Here is a 25,565-nt window from a genome sequence, read left to right as displayed (position 1 = left end):
TATTAAAAACATCATTATATAAAAATATGACACTCTGAAGGGGGTAATTCTGCATGATTCGTAATTATCAAATATAAAATAAATATAAACATATATAAAGTTCACTCAGTGTTTGTGAACATGAGCCAGAAACCAGAGAAGTAAGTTTCAAACTTGTGATGTCATCAGGTATACAGTCTGTAGCCTGATTTTGTGGACCCACAGACAGCTTGTTTTCTTTTTTATTCCCAAATAAGATTTATTCTTTATTTCATTATTGCAGTGTTGTCAGTTATGAAACTGAAAATGTACTCATATACTCGGAACATTCCCCTGGGTGCTCTCAGTGTCATCTATGACGTCTCTCCCAATCCGTTGTCTGTGTAGCAGCTCCAGACTTTATACCCTTTGCCACCACACATTTTCAATTCTCATCACAACGTTTTAGTACTCTAGGTTTTTGATTTAGTAGACATTTGGTCATGTTAATTAATATTTTTGGACTGTCTTAAGACCACAGGAAAAACATGTACAAATTTTGAAAATGTGCATAGTTCCTCCTTAATACAGGGAAATCAAATTTAAAGAACAAGAAAAACAGACAGGTACACATCTTTATATTACACTGGTGAAATACACTGTAATATATTGTACCCATTTGTACATTTGTTTGTTTAGGTGATTATAGGAAGGTCTGATTATGATATTAGAGATATTATTACTATTATTACATCCTCCCCTCTCCCTTTAACTAGAGCTAATGCCATTTACAATTAAGTGCTGTGATGTCACTGTTAAATTATTAACTGCTGAGTTTCAGTGTGGTAAGGGTTGCATTAACAAAAACAAGGTCAGAAATCACAAGTGGGTTGCAGCACTGTGAAAGATAGTCTCTGTGATTCCCCTTTAAAACGCACATGACCTCGTTTAGACTGGAAGTGAAATGACATGTTACTAATGCAGCCATCACTGCTCAAATCCTACAAGATTAATTTCACCTAATCCATAATAATCTCTTTATATTTTCACCACACAGTATTACTGTGTCTTTAAAGAAATCATAACTGTGGAGTTGTTGTTTTATCAGCTGTTAAATTTGTGACATGCTAAATATTTACGAAAAGGATTTACTTGAATGTTTTGCACGGAAGGAATACGTTTCCTCTGCTGCTGTTTCACTATTCCTGATCTTAAATGCATACAGGCAAAACACAAACTCTCTGACACGCACACCACAGCCAGTGGCTCCAGCATTGTCTGGTTGCCTGGCAACTGTCGGCGTGGCGTGGTTGCTAGGGCCGTGTGGGAGGGGGGGAGGTGATGCTGCTCTGATTTCCAGCTGAATTGAGGCAGTCAGTAGGGAGAAGCCCCCCTCTTCCAGTCGACACACAGGACTCTATTGAACAATAGAGCTGTGCCAATGGGCCTGAGGCTAGTCAGACAAGCCCTTGTTCAGGGTCACACTGTGTTCATCCCACAGTCCTCCATGACTAATTAACTTACAGCGAAGAGTGTCGTTAGGACATCTGATGATGCATCCATCACTGGCACAGCCCTGGAATTTACATTAATGTGAGGTGCATTTCTGGCAGTCTGCCATGTTGGTGCATTCAGAAGACATGCAGGAGAAAAAGAGAAAGTGTGGTGGAGCCGCCACACGTAGTGCTGAGCACAGCTTGTGCAGTCAAAACAGCTCTGAACTGCTGGTCTTGGTGGGAAATATTTGCCAGTTGTAACATGGTTATGTGAAAACTGAGAAAGTAGCCACATGGAGAGGTAGCTATTCTAAAGAGTAGACTATTATTAGCGAGGAGTTCGATCTTGTGGCCTTCACAGCAGGTGGCAATGTTGATCAAAAATGTAGCCGGTGTAGGCTACTAATGTAAAGTGATGGCATTCTTGTGTAGTGGAGGAGAGTTTGGAGGGTAGAGAATGTGTCATTTGCAGTGATATAATGCTGAAGTCGAGCTGCTGCTCAGACTGGAATAAAACGATGCTCACAGTAATAACAAGAACAGGTTTTTATTAATATTTTGTAATACCATATATAATGCAATTGCATATCTTTGGCGAAAATAAATCTTATAAACATTTTATCAACAGAGGTTAGCATACAAAAACCAAAAGGTGTGTCGGTCCAATAGACATGGCATACAACTGACACAAACTGATACTGGGTTGGCAGCTTTGTCAAATGCAACAAAATGTTCATCATACCCTTAGGAACTGCAACAGAATTTTGAGAATCACATAATCAATATTTAATAACAGCTGTTGAGCGATAAAGCAACTGGGGTTTGAGTTGGGTAAGCCCGACCCCAAAATGTTTAGGTAGCTCATCCACAGATCTGACTCAGTGTCACTTAGAGACCAACATAACGCTTCATTTGCAAGTGCTACAGAAAGAAAGAGTGACATTTCCCTCAACGAGTCTCTCTATAATTTCTCTGCAGTTGTCGTTATACTTAAATGTAGGTCTGAGACTACGCAGCAGCAGCCTGGGGACTGAGTCTGATCCAGTTTTCACTGATATTCTAAACATCTCAACATCCCACAACAATACCTGGAAGCATGAGTTATGAATGGCAGTCGTTTCTTTTAAAAGATTCTAATCTGTGATGAGATCGAGAGCTAATCTTCAAATTGTGACTACTTAGTCATATTATCTAAACATAAACATGAGACAAATTTTTAAAAAAATTATTCAATCATCCTCAAAGAATTTCTACAGTACGTGGGGAATGTGTCGATCTTAAATTTAATACCCCAGCTGAACAACAATTTTGGCAACAAAAGGTTTCAGGATCAATGTTAATAAAACTGTCTTCTATCCAGCCTAACAAAAAAGCAAAACAAAACATCAAGAAAACCTGGCAGTCATGGTTAAATTGGGAGAAAAAAAAAAAACAACCGCTCTATAGACAACAGACATTGGCAAAATACTTAATCACTATAACATAGTGACAGAAAAAAAGGTGTATTGCTTTAAAATAAAACGAGGAGAAAAACAAAATACTTATTAAGAGGAGTTCACAGAGGGAGAAAAATAAATGTGCCCAGTCACTCATTTCAAATGACCAGTGTTTGATAGAGTATGCATTCATAATCCCATAAATTAATGTCATAAATAAGGTGATGATTAATGAACAATAATTTGTTCTTTTTTTCACAGCTAAACAAGACCAGTGTATGCAAGTATTACTTCTGAGAACTGAAGCGTACTCTGCTAGGAGCAGTTCCCACTCTAAAGCGACAAAAATAAACCAAAGATTGGTTAAGTCACTGCACTGACCAGAGTCCTCTCCCATTTCCTGTACGGATGAGTCAGTAAACTTGGGCATCGTTACTCTTAAATCGCAACTACACTGTGGCAGCAGGGAAATACAGTGACCATGGCCGTTTGCAGTTTTACATCAGTGGCACAAGAAAATGTTTGGCACTGATCATGCATGCTATACTAACAGTGTGATCTGTGGGAAGAAATCATTTTGTTACTACTGTGAGCTTCCATGCTACCTTGTATTGTACGCTGCGAGCATGCAGCCTTTTTAAAAGCTCAAATGAGAATTGTGGCCTTTTACACAAGTGGCTCACAACTTCCCCTCGGTGAACTGCATGCAATCAACTGACAATAAACACTCCATTTCACAGCTTGAGAAGAGAGCGTGCACTTCCTTATTTTGTTCTAGGGGAGGAAGAGCGAGGACGAAACACTAGTGGCCAGCCAGAACTGAGGGCACAACATGAGAGCAGCACAGGTCTTCCAACATCTCGCCTGCGAGCGACTGCACATACAAAGTCCAGTTCTCTCTGGCCGTGACTACACCGTCCCCTTCTCGTTCCTTACATGTGAATATGCACTACGATCCGTGCCTTTTATCCATTTGAACCAGAACAGAAACGCCCTCCCTCAAGTTGTGAATTAACTTCGCCACAGGATCAGCCATCAGAGAATTAGCTGTATAATTTTGCAATTTTCTAAAGTACACTGTTAAAAATAAAAAACAAGGAGAACACACGGAGGTATAATCAAACTGCAAACCCAAACAATGGAGCAAGAAGCTGTGGCAATTTACTGTCCGCTCCTGTTTCTGACTATCAACCAGCTCTGCGTTCAAAAGGACCAGAAGCAAGCAGAGTACCAAGCAGCCCTACAATACAGCTGTAGCAGGCAGATCTTTCATTATACCAGTCACATTCATTGGAGCAGTACGACTACTTTGTCAGCAGAGGGAACGAGTCTGACCGTTTCAAACTCTTTTCTGTCCCGACCACCATCTCAGGTTGAGGATGAAGTCGACATGCACTATGAAACACGCACGCACACACGCACACACACACACACACACACACACACACACACAAATAAAATTAATCTATGGAGGATAACCTATAACACGCAGTGAACATCTGGCAACATGTGGCAGATGTTCACTTTGCATAGGCTGTCACCAAACGTGAATATATGTCTGCACAATAAATGTCAAAAAACACACTGATGAATGAAAGGGATTGACAGGATGAGCAGTTGATTTGCAAAGGAAAAAACAAAACAGCTTTCATTTGTATAGCACTGTAATGGCCGCACAAAATTGAGCGAAGTAGTATAGCTAACTTTGCAACTAAATTTGGCAGTGGCAGAGTAATACTATTTCCACATCTTGCTAATCCTGAAATAGAGCCAGAGCTCGTGTGTAATAAGTTTATCGCATAACAAGATCGTAGTACTACTCCATTCATTCTCTTAATTGTAAAGTTTAACTAGCGTACTCAACTCTGACAAATGCCACCATGAAATAAATTCAAAAAAAGTTAAGGGTTGTGGATTAATTATTGCATCTCTCTTTCAAGAGGATTTGTGGAGCGAGAATTCCTTTCAAAACAGTGGCATTTTTTTTTCTTTAGCACAAAAAGGAGAAACTGATAACACCAGGAGGTTAGGTTTTGTCTGTTACAAACATGCACTCATTCGCTTCATAAATAGATTCACTTGGAAGAGGATACAGGTTTGAGGAGGAAGCATGCAACGCTTGAGTTATAAAACCTTCAGCTTTTCCCGTTTTGTCTTTCAGAGAGAATTCTTGAATCGCAATCTTCTAATCCAACAGAAGCAGGCAGGTCGTTTTGGATAGGTTTCTCGATGGTTCTCCATAGCCCAAACACCCACCCCCAGCAGTCACCCCCGAGATACAAAAGTCTCTATATGGCTTTGTTCTCCTGTGTGAACGATACTATTGCCATTTGTTTTGTTGGACAGGGATATTCCCAAACAAAAAAAGGCTCAAAATGGCCAATGAACGATCAGATAAGGAGAAGGAGGCACACTGGGACACACGATCAGGGGTCAGAGGTTAGGGTTCACAGGGTCCGGAGTCTGATGGGGGGGCAAAAATAATCTTCATTTCCTGTTATGTTTTGTGCTCTTGACAGTGCGTTTGGAGCCCTCCGTGCAGCTGCGTATACCAGCGAGGTGCAGCAAGGAGCCGGCGGCTTCCTTCAGCTCCTCATCCAGCTCTGGCTTGATCTCGCGCCGTGCCCTCTTTCCGGCGGGCCACTTGATGGCGGGCGGACGTCGAGAAGTCTGGTGGACGCCCCTCTCGTCCCAGAGGTCGGAGTCCTCGTCGCTGTGGAAGCCCTCGCTGCCGGCGCGGTGGGACTGCCTGCGGTCGCAGCCTCCTTCGTCCAAGGAGGAGAGAGACGAGGAAGAGGAACGGGAGGAGCAGCGCTGCAGGGCTACGCTGCTGTAGTTGTGGTCCTGCTTTGGATCGCTGCTCACCAGGACAGAGTCGGGTCGGGAGAGGTCCAGTGGGCTGTCAGAATTGCCTGAGGAGAGCAGTACATGGAAAGAGTGAGCATACATTCAAACGAGAAAGGTTATTTAACATGCTTGTTAGACCATGACAGATGTTCTAAATACTGCTCATCATGTAAAAGTCATGTTACATGAGTCTCTCTATAGTTGGCTTAAAATAGGCTGTGACTGATACTAAATAAAAGGTTTTTTTCTGAGAAGGAAAAAGCCAGACACGATGAACCATATACTGTTACTTTAGATAACTTGTTTTACAAGTATAAAGCAGAACTGAGACCAAGAGGGAAAATCTGACTTAAAAATATCTTATTTCACGCATGTTGAAGCAGACCGTTGATGGGGAAAGTACAAATATTAGCAAAAGCTAATCACAATAAAATTATCCTTAGAGGGCTTTTGCAGTCACTGAATCAAAATAATTAAGTACAGGCTAAATTAATTATGATCTTGTGTAAAGAAACAGATAGTAAATTAGATTTTTTTTTTTTTTTTTTTTTTTTTAAATCAGAACACATTGTAAAAACAGACAAAATACATTTTTTACCACATAGGAAGATCCTGCACTACAACACTTTCAGAAGATGACTTTAGTTGGCTTAATATTCTCCAAATGCTTTTTAGAATCGCTCATACGTTAAAGGTATAGTTCAACACTTTGGGAAATACAATCATTTGCTTTCTGTAAATAAGTTAATGTCAGAGGTGCTGATAGGTGGATTTTGTCTCCTTTGAACACAGCCAGGCTAGCTGCTCCCCCTTATTTCCAGTTTTTATGCTATGCTAAGCTAAGCTAACGGCTGCTGGCTAGTGTTTCCTAGAAATCAAAGTATTCCTTTAATATGTATTTAAAAGACACGACTGAAGGAAAACTTGTATGCAATCAGGTACAAAATATCATTCTTGAAACCTTTCCTGTGCAAGAACCAACATTTTGCTTATAAGAACAGGTGACGTACACGCTACAAATTAAAGCACACAAAAGAAAAGAAAATGTAAGCAATGACAGGGTGGTATGTCGGGGGGGAGGGAGACAAAGAGTTGGAAGAATAGGTGAAAGTATGGCTGCTTGTGGATCCTCTTACATGGGTCAACGTGGTGCCCGGGGGCAGAGTTTAAGAGCATCATGGCAGTGGCAGCATCAATGTCAGACTCTGGAAGAGGAGAGAACATGCATGATGGTCAGTCCTAAGGTGTGATAGCATGGTAGCATGGCAACTCTTCTAGGACTGGGAGGACTGGGTTCCTTCGGTCATTTTAAACTGGAGACATAGTGACCCAATCGATGTTTACTGAATGGATTGGATATGCAGAGGGTTCACTGAAACAAACCAGAGGATGAATTGAAGCCACTGATATTGCATCCGATCTTTTCAGACCTGACAAAGTGTCTAAAAGCCTCATAGCTCACTTCTGGGGGCTCTAAATTATTAATGATTACAGTGAGACTGAGTGCTCGACATTCAGCACCAGCAGAACCTCTGCCTGTCGTCAAGGTTACAAATCCAAGAGGCAGAGGGGGGAAAAGAGAAGGCTGAGACATCGACTGGGAGCTCTCGACATTATGGTCTACATGAGGCATCAATGACTCAAAAGCAACAAATCAAACCAAGAGTTGAGGATACAAGCACAGTGATGCTGAATGTTTTGGGACTGAAATGTGCACAGGCAACATAATCAAAATACTGCACAAACACAAGCTAAAAACAAACTGCACCGATTGGAATTCATATACACCTGCAGATTCTTGCTGCACAGGCTGCTTTTATTGCAAACATCCAAACTAAAAAAAACCAAAAAAACGGAGATATGTTTGCATCTATCTCACCTTTGAATGAGCAGCCTTGTAGAAAGAGATGGCGAGGGGGTGAGGAGGCACTGCAGGAGGTAAACAAAAGACGTGAGGGTTCAGATTTTGAGTTTGCAAAGGGGATGTAAAAAGAAAGTCAGACGCGACCCTTCAAAAATTTCAGTTATTTACAGGATCAAATGTCAAATAAATAGAGTTACCTCCAAAATAAAAGAGAAAACTGTTGCAAAGTCCAATAAATAAATCAAATATGGTAATGCTAATGTGACAGAGACAGAGCTGCAAAATCACAGCCAATACAAACTCATGAATTCACAACATCCAGAGTGACTGATGAAAGCTTACCTGGGTGGGGAGGCGGGTGGTGTGCAGAAGGCATGTGCGGCAGGGAAGTGCTGCTTCTTAAGGGCTTGGATCAGGTTGGGGCGGTACTCGGGATCAACACACCAGAGCGAACCTTTTCCATTGGCCTGTGGGAAAGAGCGGGGACAGTCAAACTTCTACACCCAGATTATAAAGTATGAAACTTGTCAGAAGTTTGTGGCAATGAGAGGAATATTGATGTACAGGAAATCTAGATGTCCTGTTTCTTGAACAATCTATTCTGATTGGTCCTCTCACTATATTTAAACAAAAGGTATCCTCTGGAGTTTTTTTGTGAACAAGCAAAATAGATGTTTAAATTCAGTGTTTCTCACCAGAACTTATTGTGTGTATCCTTGAAGGCTAAAAAACATGGTCAAATTTCTTTCCTCATGTTTTTGCGAAGCAGAATTTTTTAATGTTAATAAATTATGCATTGATTTTATTTACATTTGCTAGCTTGCTATCTTTTTTACTGCCCTTTAGAGCATACATTTCTTTGTACATTAAGGTCAGCAAACTACGTGAATGAAATGAATATTGAAAAATCTGTGTTTTACCGATTTTTAATCCATCAAAAATGATATACATAATTATTCACCAATAGGGTGACATTGACAAAATTCCAGAAAAATCTCAGCTAACAAAATCTGTGAGCACTGCATACAGTAGACTGCACTGGAAGCAGTATAGTGATGTGTCAGATTTCATTACAGTGAGCCTCATTTTGCACAAATGGCAAAAATGTTGAAACAATTGTTCTCAGAGGAGCACTACATCATAAACAAAGCAGTGGAAAATAGCAAACGCATAACTAAGAATTCCTCAACAAAAGGAGGAAATAGCTGCTCCACGGCGCTGTGCAAGGAATGAATTTGTCTGTTGGTGATGTGTGCGGGAGTGTGTTAACTGTCACTTTATCTGATGGCGGCGTATTGCCCAGTCTGGGAGGAGAATAGAGTGAGGGAGGCAGTGAGGGAGGGAGGAGAATAACCTTGACTCAGATTACCAGCCAGCCCTGATGCAGGAAGAAGGAAATGTCTCCATGGCAACGGAAACCACCAGCCAGTGTCATGTGAAACTGGTGCTGGTCTCTCAGCAGACGAAGGGTTCACGCTGTGCACCTGCATGCTGAGCGGCCTGCAACGCACCATGTTGCTGCTCGTAGAGTGCTTACCGACATCCCCTCCCATGATGGGAAAATATGAGGTCTTAGCCAGGCACAGCCTTGGCACCACGGGCTCTACCGGTCACAAGTCTGAACTCATACTGAAGCTCAGTATGGCTGCCATCGTGTCGCTCCCTGGATTTGTAGAGTAACATGTAAATAAGGTTGCGTCTGACACTGGTCTGACTGTGGTCTATCTCTAAAACTTGAGCAACAAATGCAAACTATGCCGAAGGGGAACTAAAAAGCTTACAAAGTATTATTATCAGGATTTGGCAACATTTGAATGAAAATCTGATGACAGCTTTGGGGTTGTTTACTTATGTTACCAAGCCACTGTCAATCAAATCAGCTCAAACCACACTCCCACAGTCTTGATGAAGCAGTGTAACTGACTTTAAGAGTGTTAAACTGCTCATAAAAAAACACCCAAGATGTTTTTTTAGCAGCTTTAAACTGAGGTATTGCTTCTAAATACACAGCTCACTTATTTAGTTGACAAGACTGTTTGTGCAGGATATGCAGGATGTGTTTTTTGTCACAAGCATGTGCACATGAGAAGGTCAACTTCTCTCTTTTTATGCAGGAACACAAACACAAATGAGCACGAGTCACACGTACTCTGCCAGGACCAGGCCGACAAAGATTCTTCCTACAAACCCGTCTCTGCACTTCAGGTCACGTTTGCTTCCTTCCCGCAGTGTGACATTGAGGTTTCCAACACTGGGATGCTTCTCTCCCTGGTTGAAACAGCTGCACTACCTTGCAGTGCTTCAGGAGATAAAGTCCTATCTTAGTGTGCTGTGTTTGCATTTCCTCAGACGGAGTATCTGTGACCTTGACTGGATTCCACCCTTATCGCAGCACAGTCAGAGGTCCCTGCGGCTGTGTTACCGTCCTGGACACTGTCACATGAGCCACATTGCAGCTTCACACTGCAATGCATTGTTCCAACCGTGGTTTGTTAAACAAAGCAGACGCATTTTGACCTACGGAAATTGTATCACATTAAACTATGCAATGACAGTTCTGAGAGGTATAATCTCAGGCACAGTTTCTAAGTTTAAATCTGTGTGAAGTGTGTGAAAGTCAGGAGACAGTTTAAAAACATACCTTTCCCAAACTCCTCTCGACCTTGCGGAAGCATTTGTTCAGGGACAAGTTGTGACGAACTGAGTTCTTCCAGCCAGTGGGAGCGTTGGAGAAATAAGGGAAGTGCTCGAGAATCCAGCCGTAGATTTCTTTCACAGGCAAAGATTTGCTGGGGGACTGCTCAATGGCCATGTAGATGAGGAGAGAAAACGAGAAAGGGGGCTTAGACTTCAATGAGTCCCGCTCCCTGCCTCTGCCGTGTGACGAAGATGAGGAGGAGGATGACGGGCCCTGGTTGGACCCGAGGTCTCCCTCTATGTCGAAGAAAGGACTGCCACTGGGCTGAGCTTCCGGACCTCCCAGAGTGAAGTTCTGAAGCAGGTTCTCATGCAGCCAGTTGAGGTTGGTGAGCTCCTCATCCTCGGTACCTCCAGTACGATCCACACTGGTCGCCAGCGGACTGGATGCACACTCTGCCTCAGGCAGTGTTCCCACACCACAAACACCTCTGAGCCCCGTCCGCTCCTCTTGCATACCCGGAATTTCCGTTTTCTTATCTGGTGACATCCCAATGATTGGACCCATTAAATCAAAGAGGTCTGCAGAGAGAGGAGAAAAGAGATTATTAATGATTAACAGCTCAAAACATGTACACAAAAATCACAGTTCTTGAACGGATTTCAAAAGTTGGCAGTATGAAATAACTGGATGCGACATGATGGAATGATGTGCTCTTCCAAGCGTTGACCTTGTTTTCCTAAGTTTTCCCTAGGGGCACACCCCCTGTGGCTGTGTCTGTCTACCTCTATTTCACTTCCTGCCCCTCTCTCTGCCCCTCTCCTCCATGCCTGGTGAGGACGGAGAGGCTCTCAGCTCTCCCCCACTTGACTCCAGCCGAGGACCTTCGAGGAGGTCCTCTCAAGCAACTGAACCGACTCAAGGCTCCACTCCTCGACGCCCACCTCATTTCAGACAAGACCCAGCTGCTCGTTATGTGTAAATGAGCATGAAACCGTCCAAGGACTGCAGGAATGAGTGGAAGGCCTCCATCTTGCAGAGTGGATGGCTCTTACAGGCTGATCTACATTCAGTCAGGATCAAGTCTCAATTTGTCACATGCCAGATTAAGTAGTGTAAAGAGGCTACAGGCCCGGGAGTTGTCAGTCATTTAACAACACTAGGAAATTCAATATTGCCAGGAGCCCTGTATCATTAACCAATTTCACCCAAGGACACTTATTAATATGACAATGATAGTTTTTTACAAGGGCTCAGAGGAAGAATTGTTGGCGTGTCATCTTGTGCAACAGTTATGATCCTGCCAAAGTTTTTAGTGGAACCCAATATTGAGCTATTATTTTAATTACAGGCACAGAAAAAGATATGTCCAAGTTTAACCCACTGAAATAAGTGAATAAGTACTTATTTTAAAATAAAATATTGCCCAATAATTTTGAATAACTTTGTAAATTAGATGTGGGGGTAGAAATTGATTCCTAGATGCATCTTTCTTGAGAGATATATCCATGAAGAAAAGTCAATTGGAAATTTAAAACCCAAATGTCAACATCATGCTTACATGTAACAATTTTTAAGGCTGGACTGAACCTCCTTTACAGCTGAACCAACTGACCCTTCGCTAAGTCCCACCCTTCGAATGCAGACTGGCCAATCATAGTGTAGCACTGGCCAACACCACACGGCCTCTTCTTTATAGACTCTCATGCAATTGTTTCAGATTTTCTTCCATTTCAGGCTGATTTTGTGGATTTTGAACTAAACATTGTGGCTGGAGCCTGCGTACTACTGATACTCATTACCTGGGGTGGTTGGGAGGAGATATAGCCTATGTTTCTTCCCTGTTTCAAAATCATAATCAAACCCTGAAAAGAGTAGGGTTAGCTAGCTAGTTACTTTATGGGAACTAATGAAGGAAAACAGGGAAACTTTGCCATTATTTAACCAGCTGTGTGTCATGAGTGCATGCAGAAGAAAAGTGTTTGGCTTCCTTCTAGGGACGTTTTGGTCCCAAGATCTTGCTGCAGAGTGAGCGCTCTTATCTTTGCCGATACTCTTTGGTACAACCAGCGCATTAAAAGATGAAGTGGCACAAACAGGAGAGACACCGGAAGGCTCCAAAATAACGTTATCTTTTCTCTTCTGCTTAATACGAAACAGTCTCTGGCTTTTGTTTGATGTCTAGTGTCTAAAGAAATGTTGTTGCACATTTCCGATCCATCTTAAGTGCATTTTGTTTCTTATTTCATCACATGAATGCTGCTGTCACACTGAGTGTCCCACTGAGCCCCGTTCAAACTTTAGAACTTTACATTCTGAGTCAGGTGTGGCCCTCCTTTAGCTTCTAACTATCTTTTTAACCAGTTATTGCTGCTGCACGAGGTTGACATGCTGGATATGTCCTTTACAAATGCACTATAAACCTTTCCATCTGCTTCTCTCCGAAATTGCATTTTTGTTTTTTTTAAAAAAAATGTGATAATATTTCTTCAGTCACAGTATGGGCTCCATGCTAGCTCCAATAGCTTAACAGACCATCTTAAAGGGGCAGGGCTTAGCAAAGTGTCAATTAGATTGTTAAATGTAACGGACGTAAAACATGTGTTTTTAAAGTAGCAAGTAATCATAGACTAAGAACAAATAAATATTGTAAAGAAATTCAAAAATTGTGATGCATAAAGATGAATCAATAATCCCTCTGAATCGAAATAAAATTGTGAGATGCCTAGAGATTTCCGACCCTATGTAAACTATAAAATAAAAGCTATTTGGTGGGGCCACAAACACAAAGCGATCACTCTCTGGCTCAGCTCACAACAAGCTTTATGTCCTGGTTGTCACCATGACAACCATGCCTTCCCTTCAATTAAGAGCAGAAATCCCACAAACAAGATATATAGATACAATAAGAAAATAATAATCCATGCTGGCTGCCACAGACGACCACCGTGCAGCTGCCTTGTAACGAAATGCTCCTGTTGCATCCGCTGGGTGGACACCAGATGCCCCAGTCGGGGGTGGTCTGGGACGTTCTGGTTGCAGACTAAGATGGAAGTAGAGTTGGAAGGTTGGTGGGGTAACGGTGTGCAGAGAGCTATGGTGGATAGGCATATCTTTTCATTTCTGTGATAAGATAAGAATTGGGTCAAACTCGAGAGTGTTTGCACGGTGGGTGAGACAGGAGAGAGAGTGTACATGCACACACAAATCAGTTTGTCAAAGCCAATCAGTGAGGACATGAGGGGGAAGGAGGAGGCATTAGTACATTTACAAAATGACCACTCAACTCTCAACGAGGGGATAAACATATAGCGGAATCATCCTGTTTTGGTTTGGAGTGACTTCTAAATGTAGGGTTGTGATTTATTCAGGCTTTAAAGTGTACTTGTTTGAGTTTCTGTCATAATAGTACATCCTGTCTCCTCATAGGTGACGTCATGTCAGCTACTTATCAGCCCTTCAGTCCTCCATTGTCTATGTTTTAAATATGTCAGCACCATTGAAGTTTCCTTTGCAGTCGCAAACACTTGTGCGATTCTGATCACCACCAAAGGGGAAGTAAGTGAAAGAGCTTTCCAGGCCAAAGGCAAAGGGACAGGCAGAGTGAACATAGGAAGAGACATAACAATAATAGAGAAATCCTTTTATGGGAGGACAGAGAAAGACAGAAAGCGAGACCAAGAGACTGAGAGGAAGACAGAGAGAGTGGGCCAGCTGAGACTCAGTGGTAGTGAGGTATGCTATGGAAGTTATCTTCAGTCTAGGATGAATCACAGCTCTCAGCAAAGTAGAGCAATCAGATATGTCAGGCAGCGAGAGAACTGCCCATTTGTGTTAAAAGAAAATCTCTGCTCAAGAGACCAAAACACAGAAAGATATCTCTTGACATGACAGGTTCCTACTCTGAATGAATTTACAAATAGAAAGGGGGGACTGTGCAGACAGACAAGCCTGCAGTTTTAGAGGAAAATATCCTTTATCCTTCTAAAAATAAATTCAGAATTAGGCTAGCTGTGAGCACGGGCAAAATATCTAATGCTTTTGAAAATGTTTAGGCACATTTAAGGGCAGATTGTTTACAAAGCGTTTATGTATTTGTGTTGATGCCAGAGAGAAAGAAAGGATGAGTGAGGATGCCATCTGACAAAGATCCCAGGCTGTTCCATGAAGCCCTGCCTTAGGCTGTTTTTTGGAAGTTTAAGTCAAGTCCACTTCCATGAGTGTGTTACCCAATACATGATGATGACAAACAGTAAAAACAGGCCATCACAGGTGCGGCAATAAACGGCCTTAACTGTATAGGTCTTTCATTTGATTAAAAGGTGTGGTCGAAGTGTTTTCTGGAGCCAGAGTCAACCATTAACACTCCACGTGGTTGCCCTTTCCTTTTCATTACAGAAAACAACACATTTTGGCTCCATAGGCATTTCTTTTATTTCAATGATGATGTTTCAGCCTTCGGGCCTTCTTCAAGAGCCCTTTCTTCTTCAACAGGCCACGAGTGATTGCCAATGAACTTGATTCAGTTCTGTGGGAAGGAGATGAGAAGAAGTTGTGGCCTGGGTAAAGTGTCGGACCCCTGATTAACCTTAAAGCACGAGAGAGCTTCACCTCAGTCTATCTTCACAGCCATGACTTCTCAGCTGGGCCCTCGGGTGCCAGAGAGCGCTCATCTTCTTTTGAGTATCTCCTCAAGAAGGCCGTCATTTGAATATCAACAGAGGCAGGGTGGACGAATGAGAAAGCTGCCTTGCACCCAGCCAAACACAGGAAGTGTTTTACCAGGACTGCAGCTGGTCAATTACCACTGCTGTTGCAATGATCGCAGTTATCATTGCTCTTATGAAAAGGCATCAAAGAGAGGCGGCTGGGAATGCAATGAATAATGGGACACTAGTGTGGAGAGGGGAGAGGGAGCTAATAAGCCAGGCTGGCCTGTTGACTGCAGCATCCTTGAAAATACACCAAAGCTGCAATGGTGCTGACCTGGTGGCTCATCTGCAAGTTAAAATAGCCGCGCGCACCGCCAGCCTCATCATATTCATGTGCAAACAGGCAGGCACTAACAGCAGGTGCCAAGGCACATTTTTCCCCCCTTTCAAACTGCTCTTTTATCCTGTTAAGCACTTAGCCTATTCAAAAATACACAAAGACATATGGAGATTGCTTTAAGTGGCAAATCAAGCCGTTGACGTGTCAAATATGTACGGGGGAATGTAAAGGAGATGATCGCGGCATCGAGATGAAGAGGTACTGGTTTGAGATGTTTTCTGGGAGCGAATCTCACGATCAGGACTCAGTTGCCACGGCAGCCAATGTTGTAAGGGAAGCAATTGTGCTCATGTCTGTGCATGAAGAGAGAGCTAATGTGGGGAGATCAATACAGGCGGAAAATGCTGAGGCCAGCAGTCTGCTGCTGTTCTCCACAAACCTGTCTGACAAAGAGCAGTGGGAAAGGCCACAGCCAACCTGGATGTCATGGCACTACTGACTAAGTGCTACGAGGGCGTACTTTATAATACCCGTAACATACACCAAAAGCTACTTTGTTTCGTAAAAAAAAAGACAAACAGCTTATTATTTTTCATGTAAATGACAGATTTGAGAACAAAAACCTTGGAGGTTATGTGTGTAACTGCCATGAGTTCATCCATGTACTCACGCCACACCCTCCTCGTAAGAAAAAAAACAGTTGACACAAACCAGTTACACCTCTGTCATAGACACACAAAGGTGTGTCGCAAAGCCCCATGGCGAGGGCTGTTATTTGAAACCCTAACTGATATTTAGGTGACTACCCAGTCTGGCTAAAGCTCTAAAAATGTGAATGAGACAAAGGGGGGCTGAGTTAGAGTGGGAGAGACAGAGAAAGAGAGAAAGAGGCTGTTCCAGAGTGAGGTAGCCAAGTGGCAGGCTCTTTTTTTAAACAGGAGGGTCAAATTATGTCATAATAACAAATAAAGCATCTATTAATGTGGAGGCTAATTAGGCTACTGTTAAAGCATGTCTAAATGATACTTTTTTTAATCAAACTACTCAATGGATTAAAACGATCTACTCGATGCCCGAGGTGAGAGCGAATGAAAAAGCTTGCACAAAGCATTACAATTGGCCCCACACTCGGCTCATACAAAGGAGCAGTTGTTTTTGCTCTAGTCATGTTTCAGAAGTGCTCAGTATTCACCTCACAGTTTCAAACAGTGGACCGGGAGGGAAGGAAACACCTCCTGCCTGTTGAGGAAGTTCATTTTCAGAAAACAAATTCAGACTTCACACAGAGACAGTCGGGCCCCGCTCTACACCAAAACAGAGGACTCGAGCAGCGAGAGGCTGAGAGGTAGCGTTCACTGAAGCAGCAGTGTTTGCTTTGGCAATCTATGAATTCCAGCAGCACGAAGCTTATAGACTGCTGACAAACACCGAGGCTGAACCTTATGTATTGACTGATGCAATCACTTAACAGCCAGGGGGGAAAACAAGCAAACAAAACAATGGATAATTACTGCGATGTTCGTCGGAGATATTAACTTCTCACAGTGATTTCAAACTCAAACACACTGGACTGCACTTTGACTGTCAACAGAGGTGAGGCCTTCAAAAGTACATGCCAGTCCCCAGCCTGCACTGAAACCTTATCTCTTGGGTCATGTGGCTCTAAGTTCAGTGTACAAACACTCACCACCAATCAGCATACACAACAGCCTCATATACTCTCAGATACCAAAAACAGCACTAATCGCCACTCCACTTTTACACTAGGATCCAATACTTCTAATAAATGGTTGAAAAGAAATTTATTTTTGTATTTTCTACATATTTTCTATATTTTTCTTCATTTTCGAGGCAACAAATGTGCCTTTATCAGTTCAGTTGAAGTTTCAACACAAGCCCTTCTTGGAATTCGCTCTGTATGAGATTACCTTCCATGTAAATACTACAAGCTTTGTCAAATGAAATTTTGTGCACAAGAAACAAAGAAAACACCAGTAAGGCCCTGCATGAAAATCCTGAATCACAGCAAACTCTAATGGAATTCTTAGGTAGGTATCCATGTCAAATACAGTGGGAACACAGGGCTCCTAATAAACAGCGTGAAGACAGCTGGAAGTACCTTGCTTTCAAAGAATGAAAATATTTACTGCAGCTTCTGGCGTGAGTAAATCAACTAAAGTGCATACACAGGAAAATATGTACATGCAGTAAGAGGCGGTAATATAACATTAAGATCTGGCAGCAGTGAAGGGTTGGCTATCTGCATCTTACATTATAGCCTATTCTAGTTGTCTTTCCCTTAATTATGTTGACTCAACATCAGCAGCCTCTACATATTAAAAGTTTTTGGAGAACAAAACAAATTAATTAAAATTTCAATTTTTCTTTAATTAGTGCTATAACAAGACATGAGTTTTAGTGCCAAAATGCTACCTCTTACGTACTGTCGTTTTTCAGAATAATTTTTCTGCAAACACCTTTTTTCCTGTCAAACAAAATAAGCTTAACTTCTCTAAATAATCAGTGTTTAGTGTCTTGGAACAAATAGACTTACAAGAACATTTCTTGTGGGACAATTTTGTACCAACTCTCGGTATGAGAAATGTTTCAATGTGCAGCCCTACAGAAAGTTTGACATTTAATAGCATCTAGACATAACTTTCACTATGCAACACTCCATAAAGGCTAGAGAACATTAGCTGCAATAATCATAAGACAACTACAGGGTGCAAGGTTTTATTTTACTCGCTATAAAGAACGCACACATTTTGGTGACACACAAGTTCATGGCTTCTGTTATATTGTGAGCCTCAGTCAGACCCAGACTCAGATGAGGAGTCTGTTGTACACCAAGTTCGGAAACGTATCAGAATGGTAAATGTAGTTAGAATCCTTTATTTGTTTATGTTGTTTGTTGGCTTGTAACTGGCAGTGGCTGACACTAGTGATTGTGATACAAACTATAATGTCTGCTACGCTGTTACAGTGTGTTCACATTGGCCCAATGTATATCCATAAACTACACACACTACAATGTTTGCAGTCAAAACTTTCACTATGCTAACACAAACCCTGCTCTGTGTATTGACAAGTCCGCTCTGCGATGGAGGTTTCAAGTTTTTCGCTAGTGTTGTGTCAAAGTCTGTTCCTGTGTATATGCCTTTATTAAAAAAGCGATTGGCTTTCACATTAGTTATCTACCTAATCTAGTTTGCCTGGTGAACCTTTGAATCTTAGATTTTAGGGAAGTGCACAGACATAGTTTCAGTAGAAGAATGTGAAAACACCCCTCTAGTCACAAACTTTGCACAGACACAAGTCAGTATGGTCAAGATCAGACATTTTAGGGGACATAAATGTTAAAGACAAAATACATTTTTGAGTGGAAGGGGACTTAAAATTGTTCAACAAAGTTTTTTTTGCAACAAATCACCATGGTGATCTGATGACAATGTAAGACTTTTAAAAATAGCAAAGCTCTAGACATGCTCTAGTAAACTGAGCTGAGTGCTTGTTCATGGATTGAGATGCTTCAAGTACAGAGCCCAGTGTAAAACTCTCATTCAAATAGGCGTATGACGCAACTGTTTCATGGTAACGTTTCACTTTGGCAAAACACCTAACCGGCCCTTTACTGGTGCTGTCCTACTGCCAGCATTGTTTTACAACTCAACACTAAATTGTTAAAATTCTGTGGCACCTTGGTTGGCACTGGTTACAAAATGTTGGTCAACTGACAATACAATCCCCATTCAGCTCCACACATCCAAGAAAATCCTGATAATTCACATGCAAGATGGTCAGCCTGCGTTGTTGTTGTCATACTGCCATCAATTAAATAAATCCTGTTAATTCACCCAGGGGTGACAAGACAAAGACCCATTGTGACACAGGACACAGCCTTGCTTCCCTCTTCCTTTCTCTCAGTCAAAAAACGGTCACATCGGTGTTGCTTTCAATGAGGCTGGCCCTAATGGGCTGCATCTTGAGTCCACCACATGAGAAATGAGACAGACACAGTGACAGTGAGGGGGTTAGCGAGGGACAGGGAAGAGAGGGAGGGGGCTGCGCACTAAAGTGTTGGTGCATTACCACTGTGACCAATCAAGAGATGGAAAACAATAACTGGAGTAGACGGAGGGGCGCCACAACAGGAATACACACATTGCCCATATGCAACTTTCATACACACACAGAGGTGCATGGAGGAAAAACTGAGTTAGAAACTCACAACAATCACATTCAATCTAATTTGCAGAACCAGATCTCAACCTGTTCTGCCTTTTTGTTGATGCCACAACATTACCTACAATCCACTGACCCCGGTTTGTAAAATGGTGACAGCTGTAAAGTTGACAATCTGAACAGGACAGGCAAACAACATACAGGAGGCAGCACATGCTTCTACAGGCGTTTACATTTGCATCTCAAATTCAGTGCTACCACCTATGTTTGATTAGCAAAATGTCACAGACTCAAGACAACAAACTCCTGGGGATATCCCTCCTTCCAAAACACACGGGGGGTTGTGAGCAGGTGATGAAACACACATGTGCAGCTTTAATTATTCAAGCCAACCACCACAAAACTGCACGAAGCAGTAAACTCCACGAGCCAGACAGGCCAACGTCAGCAGTTAGAGCTGGAGCTCACTGATTGGTGACTGATCTCAGATAGATATGTCGTTGTTCAATTTGACAATAGGCCCTCATAATGGGAGGTAGAGGGAAATCAACACATTTCTTTTTTATAAAACAGCAGCCTATGAAGACTGTCGTTGGCTGATAACACAACAAACACACTACTTGCGCTAAAGTGGCAAAGAGTATCTACTTTTACTCGCTTTACAAAACATGCTGTTAATTTATTTTAATTCATTTTCCACTTTGAATGTGTAAAAACACTGCAATATGCACACAACAACATAATTATGGGAATACACTTACTTCAAGTGAACAAAGACCGTCAACTTCCTTACTCTGCCAGTCATCTAATTATTCAACCTCTTCCATTACAACGATTTAAAACAGTCAGAAAAATCAAAGTCACAAATGACTGGGTAATTGCAGGGTGTTCAGAGAACAGTAGGGTTATAAAGCTTGGAGCTTTTCTGTTTAGCCAGTCCATGAGAAACCAGGTTTAGACTGTGTTAAGCAATCCCTAAAGTTTCTGCCACACGGTACAGCTTTCGTAATGAATTTAAAACCACAGTCACTCCTATACCTACAGAGAACATGGTGGATTTTAGAGGACGCAACCTTTCATTTGCTCCGGGTCAGAGTACACAATTCTGTGATAAGACTGATTGCACGGCAACACCACCATTTTGAAAAGCAGATTCTTTAGCACTCTCGCTCAGACCGAGGTAACAACTCGGACTACAATCCAGTTCCATGCCATTTCCTTATTAAGATGTTTAATATGTTATATTCAGTGTGTTGTGATGTCTGAAAAGGACAAGATAGCTCCCATTTAAAATGAACTTTATACACTAGAATTCCACTGGATAAAAATGTTGTGCTATGGTGATCTCTTCTGTCACATGGCTTCATTGTTATCATACATCTTCCAGGAGCATCTTCCTGTTCTGTCATCAGTACAGTATAATGGAGCAACTTCTCAGAAAAGTGACACCAATGTGTTCATCAGGCTGTAAAAATGAAACGCAGCATTCATGGGAGCTCTAGAGGAGCTTGAGATACTTTTGATACCACTGTGTCTATTGTATTGTGGTCTAAACATGGACGTGGAGCAACAATTTAAGTATGTGACTATCAGGGCATAACTGTCTCCAAAAAAAGGGTTTAAAATAAGAACAAAAAGTCTAAATCAAATCAAATTAATTTAACAAACAGGCCAGTGCCCCAGGGTTTAACGTCAGGATTATATGACAGAAATGATACTATGACTCATGCAGGCTATACATTTCTGTTTCGAGTTATCATCTAACATTTATCGGATTCTCAAGTCTTCTTGTTAAATTTTCAACCATTGTACACTGTGAGCAGACCCATAAGAGAAGACCAGAACATTCAAAGACTGGGCAGCCTCCTAGTTCACCTGTATTTCACCTCTTACTGAGGTAGAAAGGAAGCTCAAACCATGGAGTAATGACTTTTATGGTAACTAATCCACCAATTCAAATAACGTTATGATGGTACACAACGAAAGATAATTCAGCTCTACAGACAATACTGGATTACTGCAGTTATTAAAGCCAATTCACGTCAGCAATAACCACATCACTGGGTTACGACAGGTCTTATTTATAGTAATGAATGTCAGTAAAGTTAGCAGACCCTCGTCTATTCTGGGAGCCAAAAGTCCTTACCCTTCAGAGGCTCCTGTACATACAAACATGTACAGGAGCGGATACACGCTAGAACAACAAACAACAGCAAAGACAACAGATGGTTTGACCTACAACATGACCGTGGAAATTCTGGCTGAAAAAAAAAAAAATAATGGCAGATTGACAACATCTGTTTCTTTCTTGTGTCTTTTTCTGTCCCCTAAGCTCCTGTTGCCTTTGTCTTCTATTTATCACCAGGGCTTTAACAACTGTCAAGCAACAAGAAAGGAACGTCAGTCTACATTAATGTCATAACCTCGCAAAAGAAAAAAGAAATGTTCCCATCACTTTTTTTTTTGCCAAATATACACAGAAACCTCAGAGCACACAATGAATTTTAGATGAGGTTAGTCCAGTCCAGTAAATAAAGCACTGACAGGCAGCAGGTAGAGAGCCTACAAGGGCAGACAATACCAGACACGTGGGATAACATGAAGTATATGAAGGACCAATTCAACACATAAAGTATATCCAACTGGATTAAACAGAGATATTTTTCTACTCTCTGACATTGTTTGTAGAGCACTCTGTATCTGGGACAATCTTGTGATAATCCATTACATCATGTGCTTAGCTAGCCAGTGTAGCCTCCCAACCTCTGGTGCCGTCGATATATACCATTAAATATTCAATATTTCTAAATATGAGGGGAAGATAGGCGTCTAAAATTAAAACCAGCAATAATAATTGAATGTGGCTACCTGCTAAGTCACAACTTGAGGAACTACACGGCAGCCAAATCCATTTAATGCCACACACAGTCGAAGCCAGCTGAAAAGGTAAACTGAAAGTGTTGCTAGCAAAGAAAACTAATATGCTTTGTAGCTAATGCTAGTTACACGGTGGCATTAATCACCACGGAGCAAACACTACACTCTCAAGCGACCGCGACCAGTAACACAATGAGGAATACAAAGTTACACGTAATGACGTGGACTATTGCACAACACTTCCCGACACACAGGACTCGTTACGAAGTAACTTATGTCCGGTTAGTTACATTTTGGTGGGCTTTAATTAAGAGTGGGCTCATCAGCTGTAACGATACCAACGTTAGCTCAGCCAGCACAACCGTGAGAGGCAAAGTAGCGTTAGCAGTAGCTCGGTGGGTTGGTGACGGTAAATGTACTGCTAATGTTAGCATAACATGTTAACTGTATACGGCATTATACTAATTATGTCTCCATATATCAAACGATAACCATTCTGTATAAATAAGAGCCCGTAGAGCAGAGAGAAGTAACGTTAACATTAGCTTGCTGGCCACATGCTGTCGCTTGTTCTGCCATGCTGGCTGCTCTAAGCAAAGTCACTTGACCACATTTACTTTTCGCTTGTTCGCAACACAAACCGTATCCACCCCAAACACCACGCGAATACGGACACATTCAAAAAAAAGCCGATCAAATACTCACAATCATGCACGGCGTGCCTCGGTGCGGTATGTTTAAAGACACGTCTGTGCGCAGTTTATTCAGATGTCTGTCTCACACAATGTCAGAGATCAGATCAGCAGCTGCTTCCTCCATACACGCAGCGCGCAGATCACACAGCGCACGGCAACGCTACCAAACCCCTCGCCGTCGTCATGGCAACAGGCCCACTTCAGCCAATCAAAACCCCTCCCCTCCTATCTCCCCTGGCAACTGCCGCAGCGCCGGAGCTCCGCGAACGCGCACGCCATCCTATTTTGCATCGTGCAATGTGCTTTCACTTTTATCGCCAGCTGCTTGTAACGTAACACAGAGGAGGGAAACGGGGTCTGTGGTGTTTTAAACACATCTAATGAACAATGAGGTGCGTAGTGAAGTAGTGATGGGATTAATTATAAACGAATCAAGTGTGTTAGTGATCAAGCCGGACGGGTCCCACACAAACACTCCCGCCTTATTTAGGCTACACAAACACCTCGGGGCGGAGAGAAAGGATGTGTCACCACACCCAGCCTCATGACGATAGTGGACCCTCAATAGGGCCCCTCCCAGAGTAAACGATGATACAAGGAGCTAACATGACCTGTATATACACACAACAGACACATGCTGGGTGATGCCTGAGCATTTAGACAAAGCAAAGAGAGGACATGCAAAGAAAACATGCACTTCTCCTAGGTGCAGATAATCCCATTCTCTATGCATGTGTGAGGAATCCAAATTGCACATACCTGTTATTCACATCACTGTACAGATGTGCTACTAGAGCCAGCAGTGTGCGTACAGGAGAACCAGCAGGTCGGTTTTGTGTCTCTTCCAGGCTGTCTGTTGAGTGCGGCTTTACTGGCCAACTGACTTCACACCAAACTGTAACTTTCACATAATGGTGATACCTTACCCATCTCAGCCACTCCATTTCATAAGCGTAGCCTACATGAGTAGCTCTCTGTGGACTGATCTAATAGCCTCTCTGTTTGCTTTCACCGTGTCTAAACCCCAATGGCAGCCATGCAGCAGTGCTGTAAATACTTCTGCACTGGTGTCGATGCACACCCTTGTTTTTTTCTTCTTCCAACTTGACAAACAGGCTTTGCAGTGGTGTAATGGCGGTTTTGTGTCAGAGTGAATTCCTGAGTGATACTATGGAAAGTTTTTCTGTTGATCTGTGGCATAGTACTCATCAGAGAGTTGTCTTGTTGTGTTAGTTTGTTCAGGTATATTGCGAACACAAACACTTGTGCATCTTTAATACCTTAAGAATGGGTTTAAATGTTTTAATATTCATGTATCCAACTAAGAAGCATGTGATTTAGCAGTGGTGACTGAGCACTCTGGATACCATTGTACTGTATTCATTCATTCATGTTTTTGAGCCTTTGCTCAGGTTGCTGTGGCATAATTTCCTTGCGCACTGAGCTATTCTTAGGGCCAGCAAGCAGCGTAGACTCTGCCCCATTTTTCCTTCCAGTATCACTCCTAGGGATGATGAAGTTGCAAAGCTAGCAAATGAGAGAGAGGAGAGCGAGATGCATTAATCACACAGGGAAACAGTTGATTGAGGATGCCTTGAAAAGACAGACCCATTAGTCAGTGTGCCTGCAGTGGTGCTAATCTGATTGTAAAAGCTGTTAGGCTAAAACAACATGCCCCACTGACCACCATCAGAGATGTTCATAGCGGTATTGGAGCATTTCCTGGACCATATAACATGTTGTCGGCGCATGGTGCTGATGAGGGACTTTAGGAATGATGTGTTTTATGACATGAAAGAACAGCAAAAAAGTCTTTGTTAGAACTGTATAAACTTAACAATGGGGGAGAATAATTATAGTAAACAGATCACTTTGTATGAAAGGGAGTGAGGTGAAGATTAGTAGGATTACAGACTATGAGAGGAGTTCATGTAAGGCAGTAAAAGTGGTACAGATGAAAGGATGAACAATGAGGAAGCTCGCCTGTGATGGAGAGTAGTGGCCGAACATGAATGAGGGTGCAGTGTGTCTTAGCAGCCAGCCTATGGTGGCACAGCGGTCAGGAGGCCTGCTGCTTTAATGGTCCATAAATCTGTGTGGACTGGCTGGTCTGATGCCGCCCCAGTGAGACCCTCTCATGCGGAAAATGAATCAGACCATTTTTACGGAGCGCAAGTGTGGAAGCTCTCACCCTCCCCTTGCTGCCAGCGAGCCGATAAGAGCTGCTGCACACGCACGGCACTCCATTTCAGCAGGTCTGGAGCTCATAAAACTCTCTATTAGTGACAACCCCTGTTTGTATGCTGCTCTTCATTCAATCTGTCCTCTTGCCTTTGTTGTTCTCGCTCCATTTTTCTCATTACACCTCGCTTTGGTTTCTGGAGTGGGAACACAGATGTTGACACTTTGGTACACAGTTACTAAAAGGGTGAAATCTAGTAAAAATAAATCACATTCCAGAAGAAACTTTCTGGGATTGACCTGCTATATTGTAAAATAATATTTGTCTCCTGTCACACACTCTGAACATACTATTTTTATTGCATAGGCCTACTATTTGTCAGAAACATGTCAGGT

At 42.2% G+C, this 25,565-nt stretch overlaps 1 protein-coding gene across 3 annotated transcripts; it reads right to left on the bottom strand.

Annotated features, from left to right (window-relative positions):
• Positions 1–1,985: 1,985 nt before the first annotated feature.
• On the bottom strand, positions 1,986–23,999 carry foxn2a (forkhead box N2a). 3 transcript variants are annotated; one of them, XM_050071032.1, is made up of 6 exons: positions 23,748–23,999; positions 10,243–10,820; positions 7,944–8,068; positions 7,617–7,666; positions 6,874–6,942; positions 1,986–5,802 (listed from the first exon to the last, which is right to left on the bottom strand). In XM_050071032.1, the coding sequence occupies exons 2-6, from the start codon at positions 10,804–10,806 to the stop codon at positions 5,378–5,380; spliced, it is 1,233 nt and encodes a 410-aa protein (XP_049926989.1). In that variant the 5' UTR covers positions 10,807–10,820; positions 23,748–23,999; the 3' UTR covers positions 1,986–5,377. The 3 variants fall into 3 exon arrangements, with proteins under 3 accessions (XP_049926989.1, XP_049926987.1, XP_049926988.1); XM_050071030.1 differs by lacking the exon at positions 23,748–23,999 and adding an exon at positions 22,999–23,156; XM_050071031.1 differs by lacking the exon at positions 23,748–23,999 and adding an exon at positions 20,178–20,422.
• Between the last annotated feature and the right edge of the window lie 1,566 nt (positions 24,000–25,565).

The sequence above is a fragment of the Epinephelus moara genome, chromosome 19, assembly GCF_006386435.1.
Source record: "Epinephelus moara isolate mb chromosome 19, YSFRI_EMoa_1.0, whole genome shotgun sequence".
Taxonomy (NCBI): Eukaryota; Metazoa; Chordata; class Actinopteri; order Perciformes; family Serranidae; genus Epinephelus; species Epinephelus moara.
The sequence above is the reverse complement of the archived record's forward strand: the minus strand, read 5'-3'. Positions and strand labels throughout refer to the sequence as shown.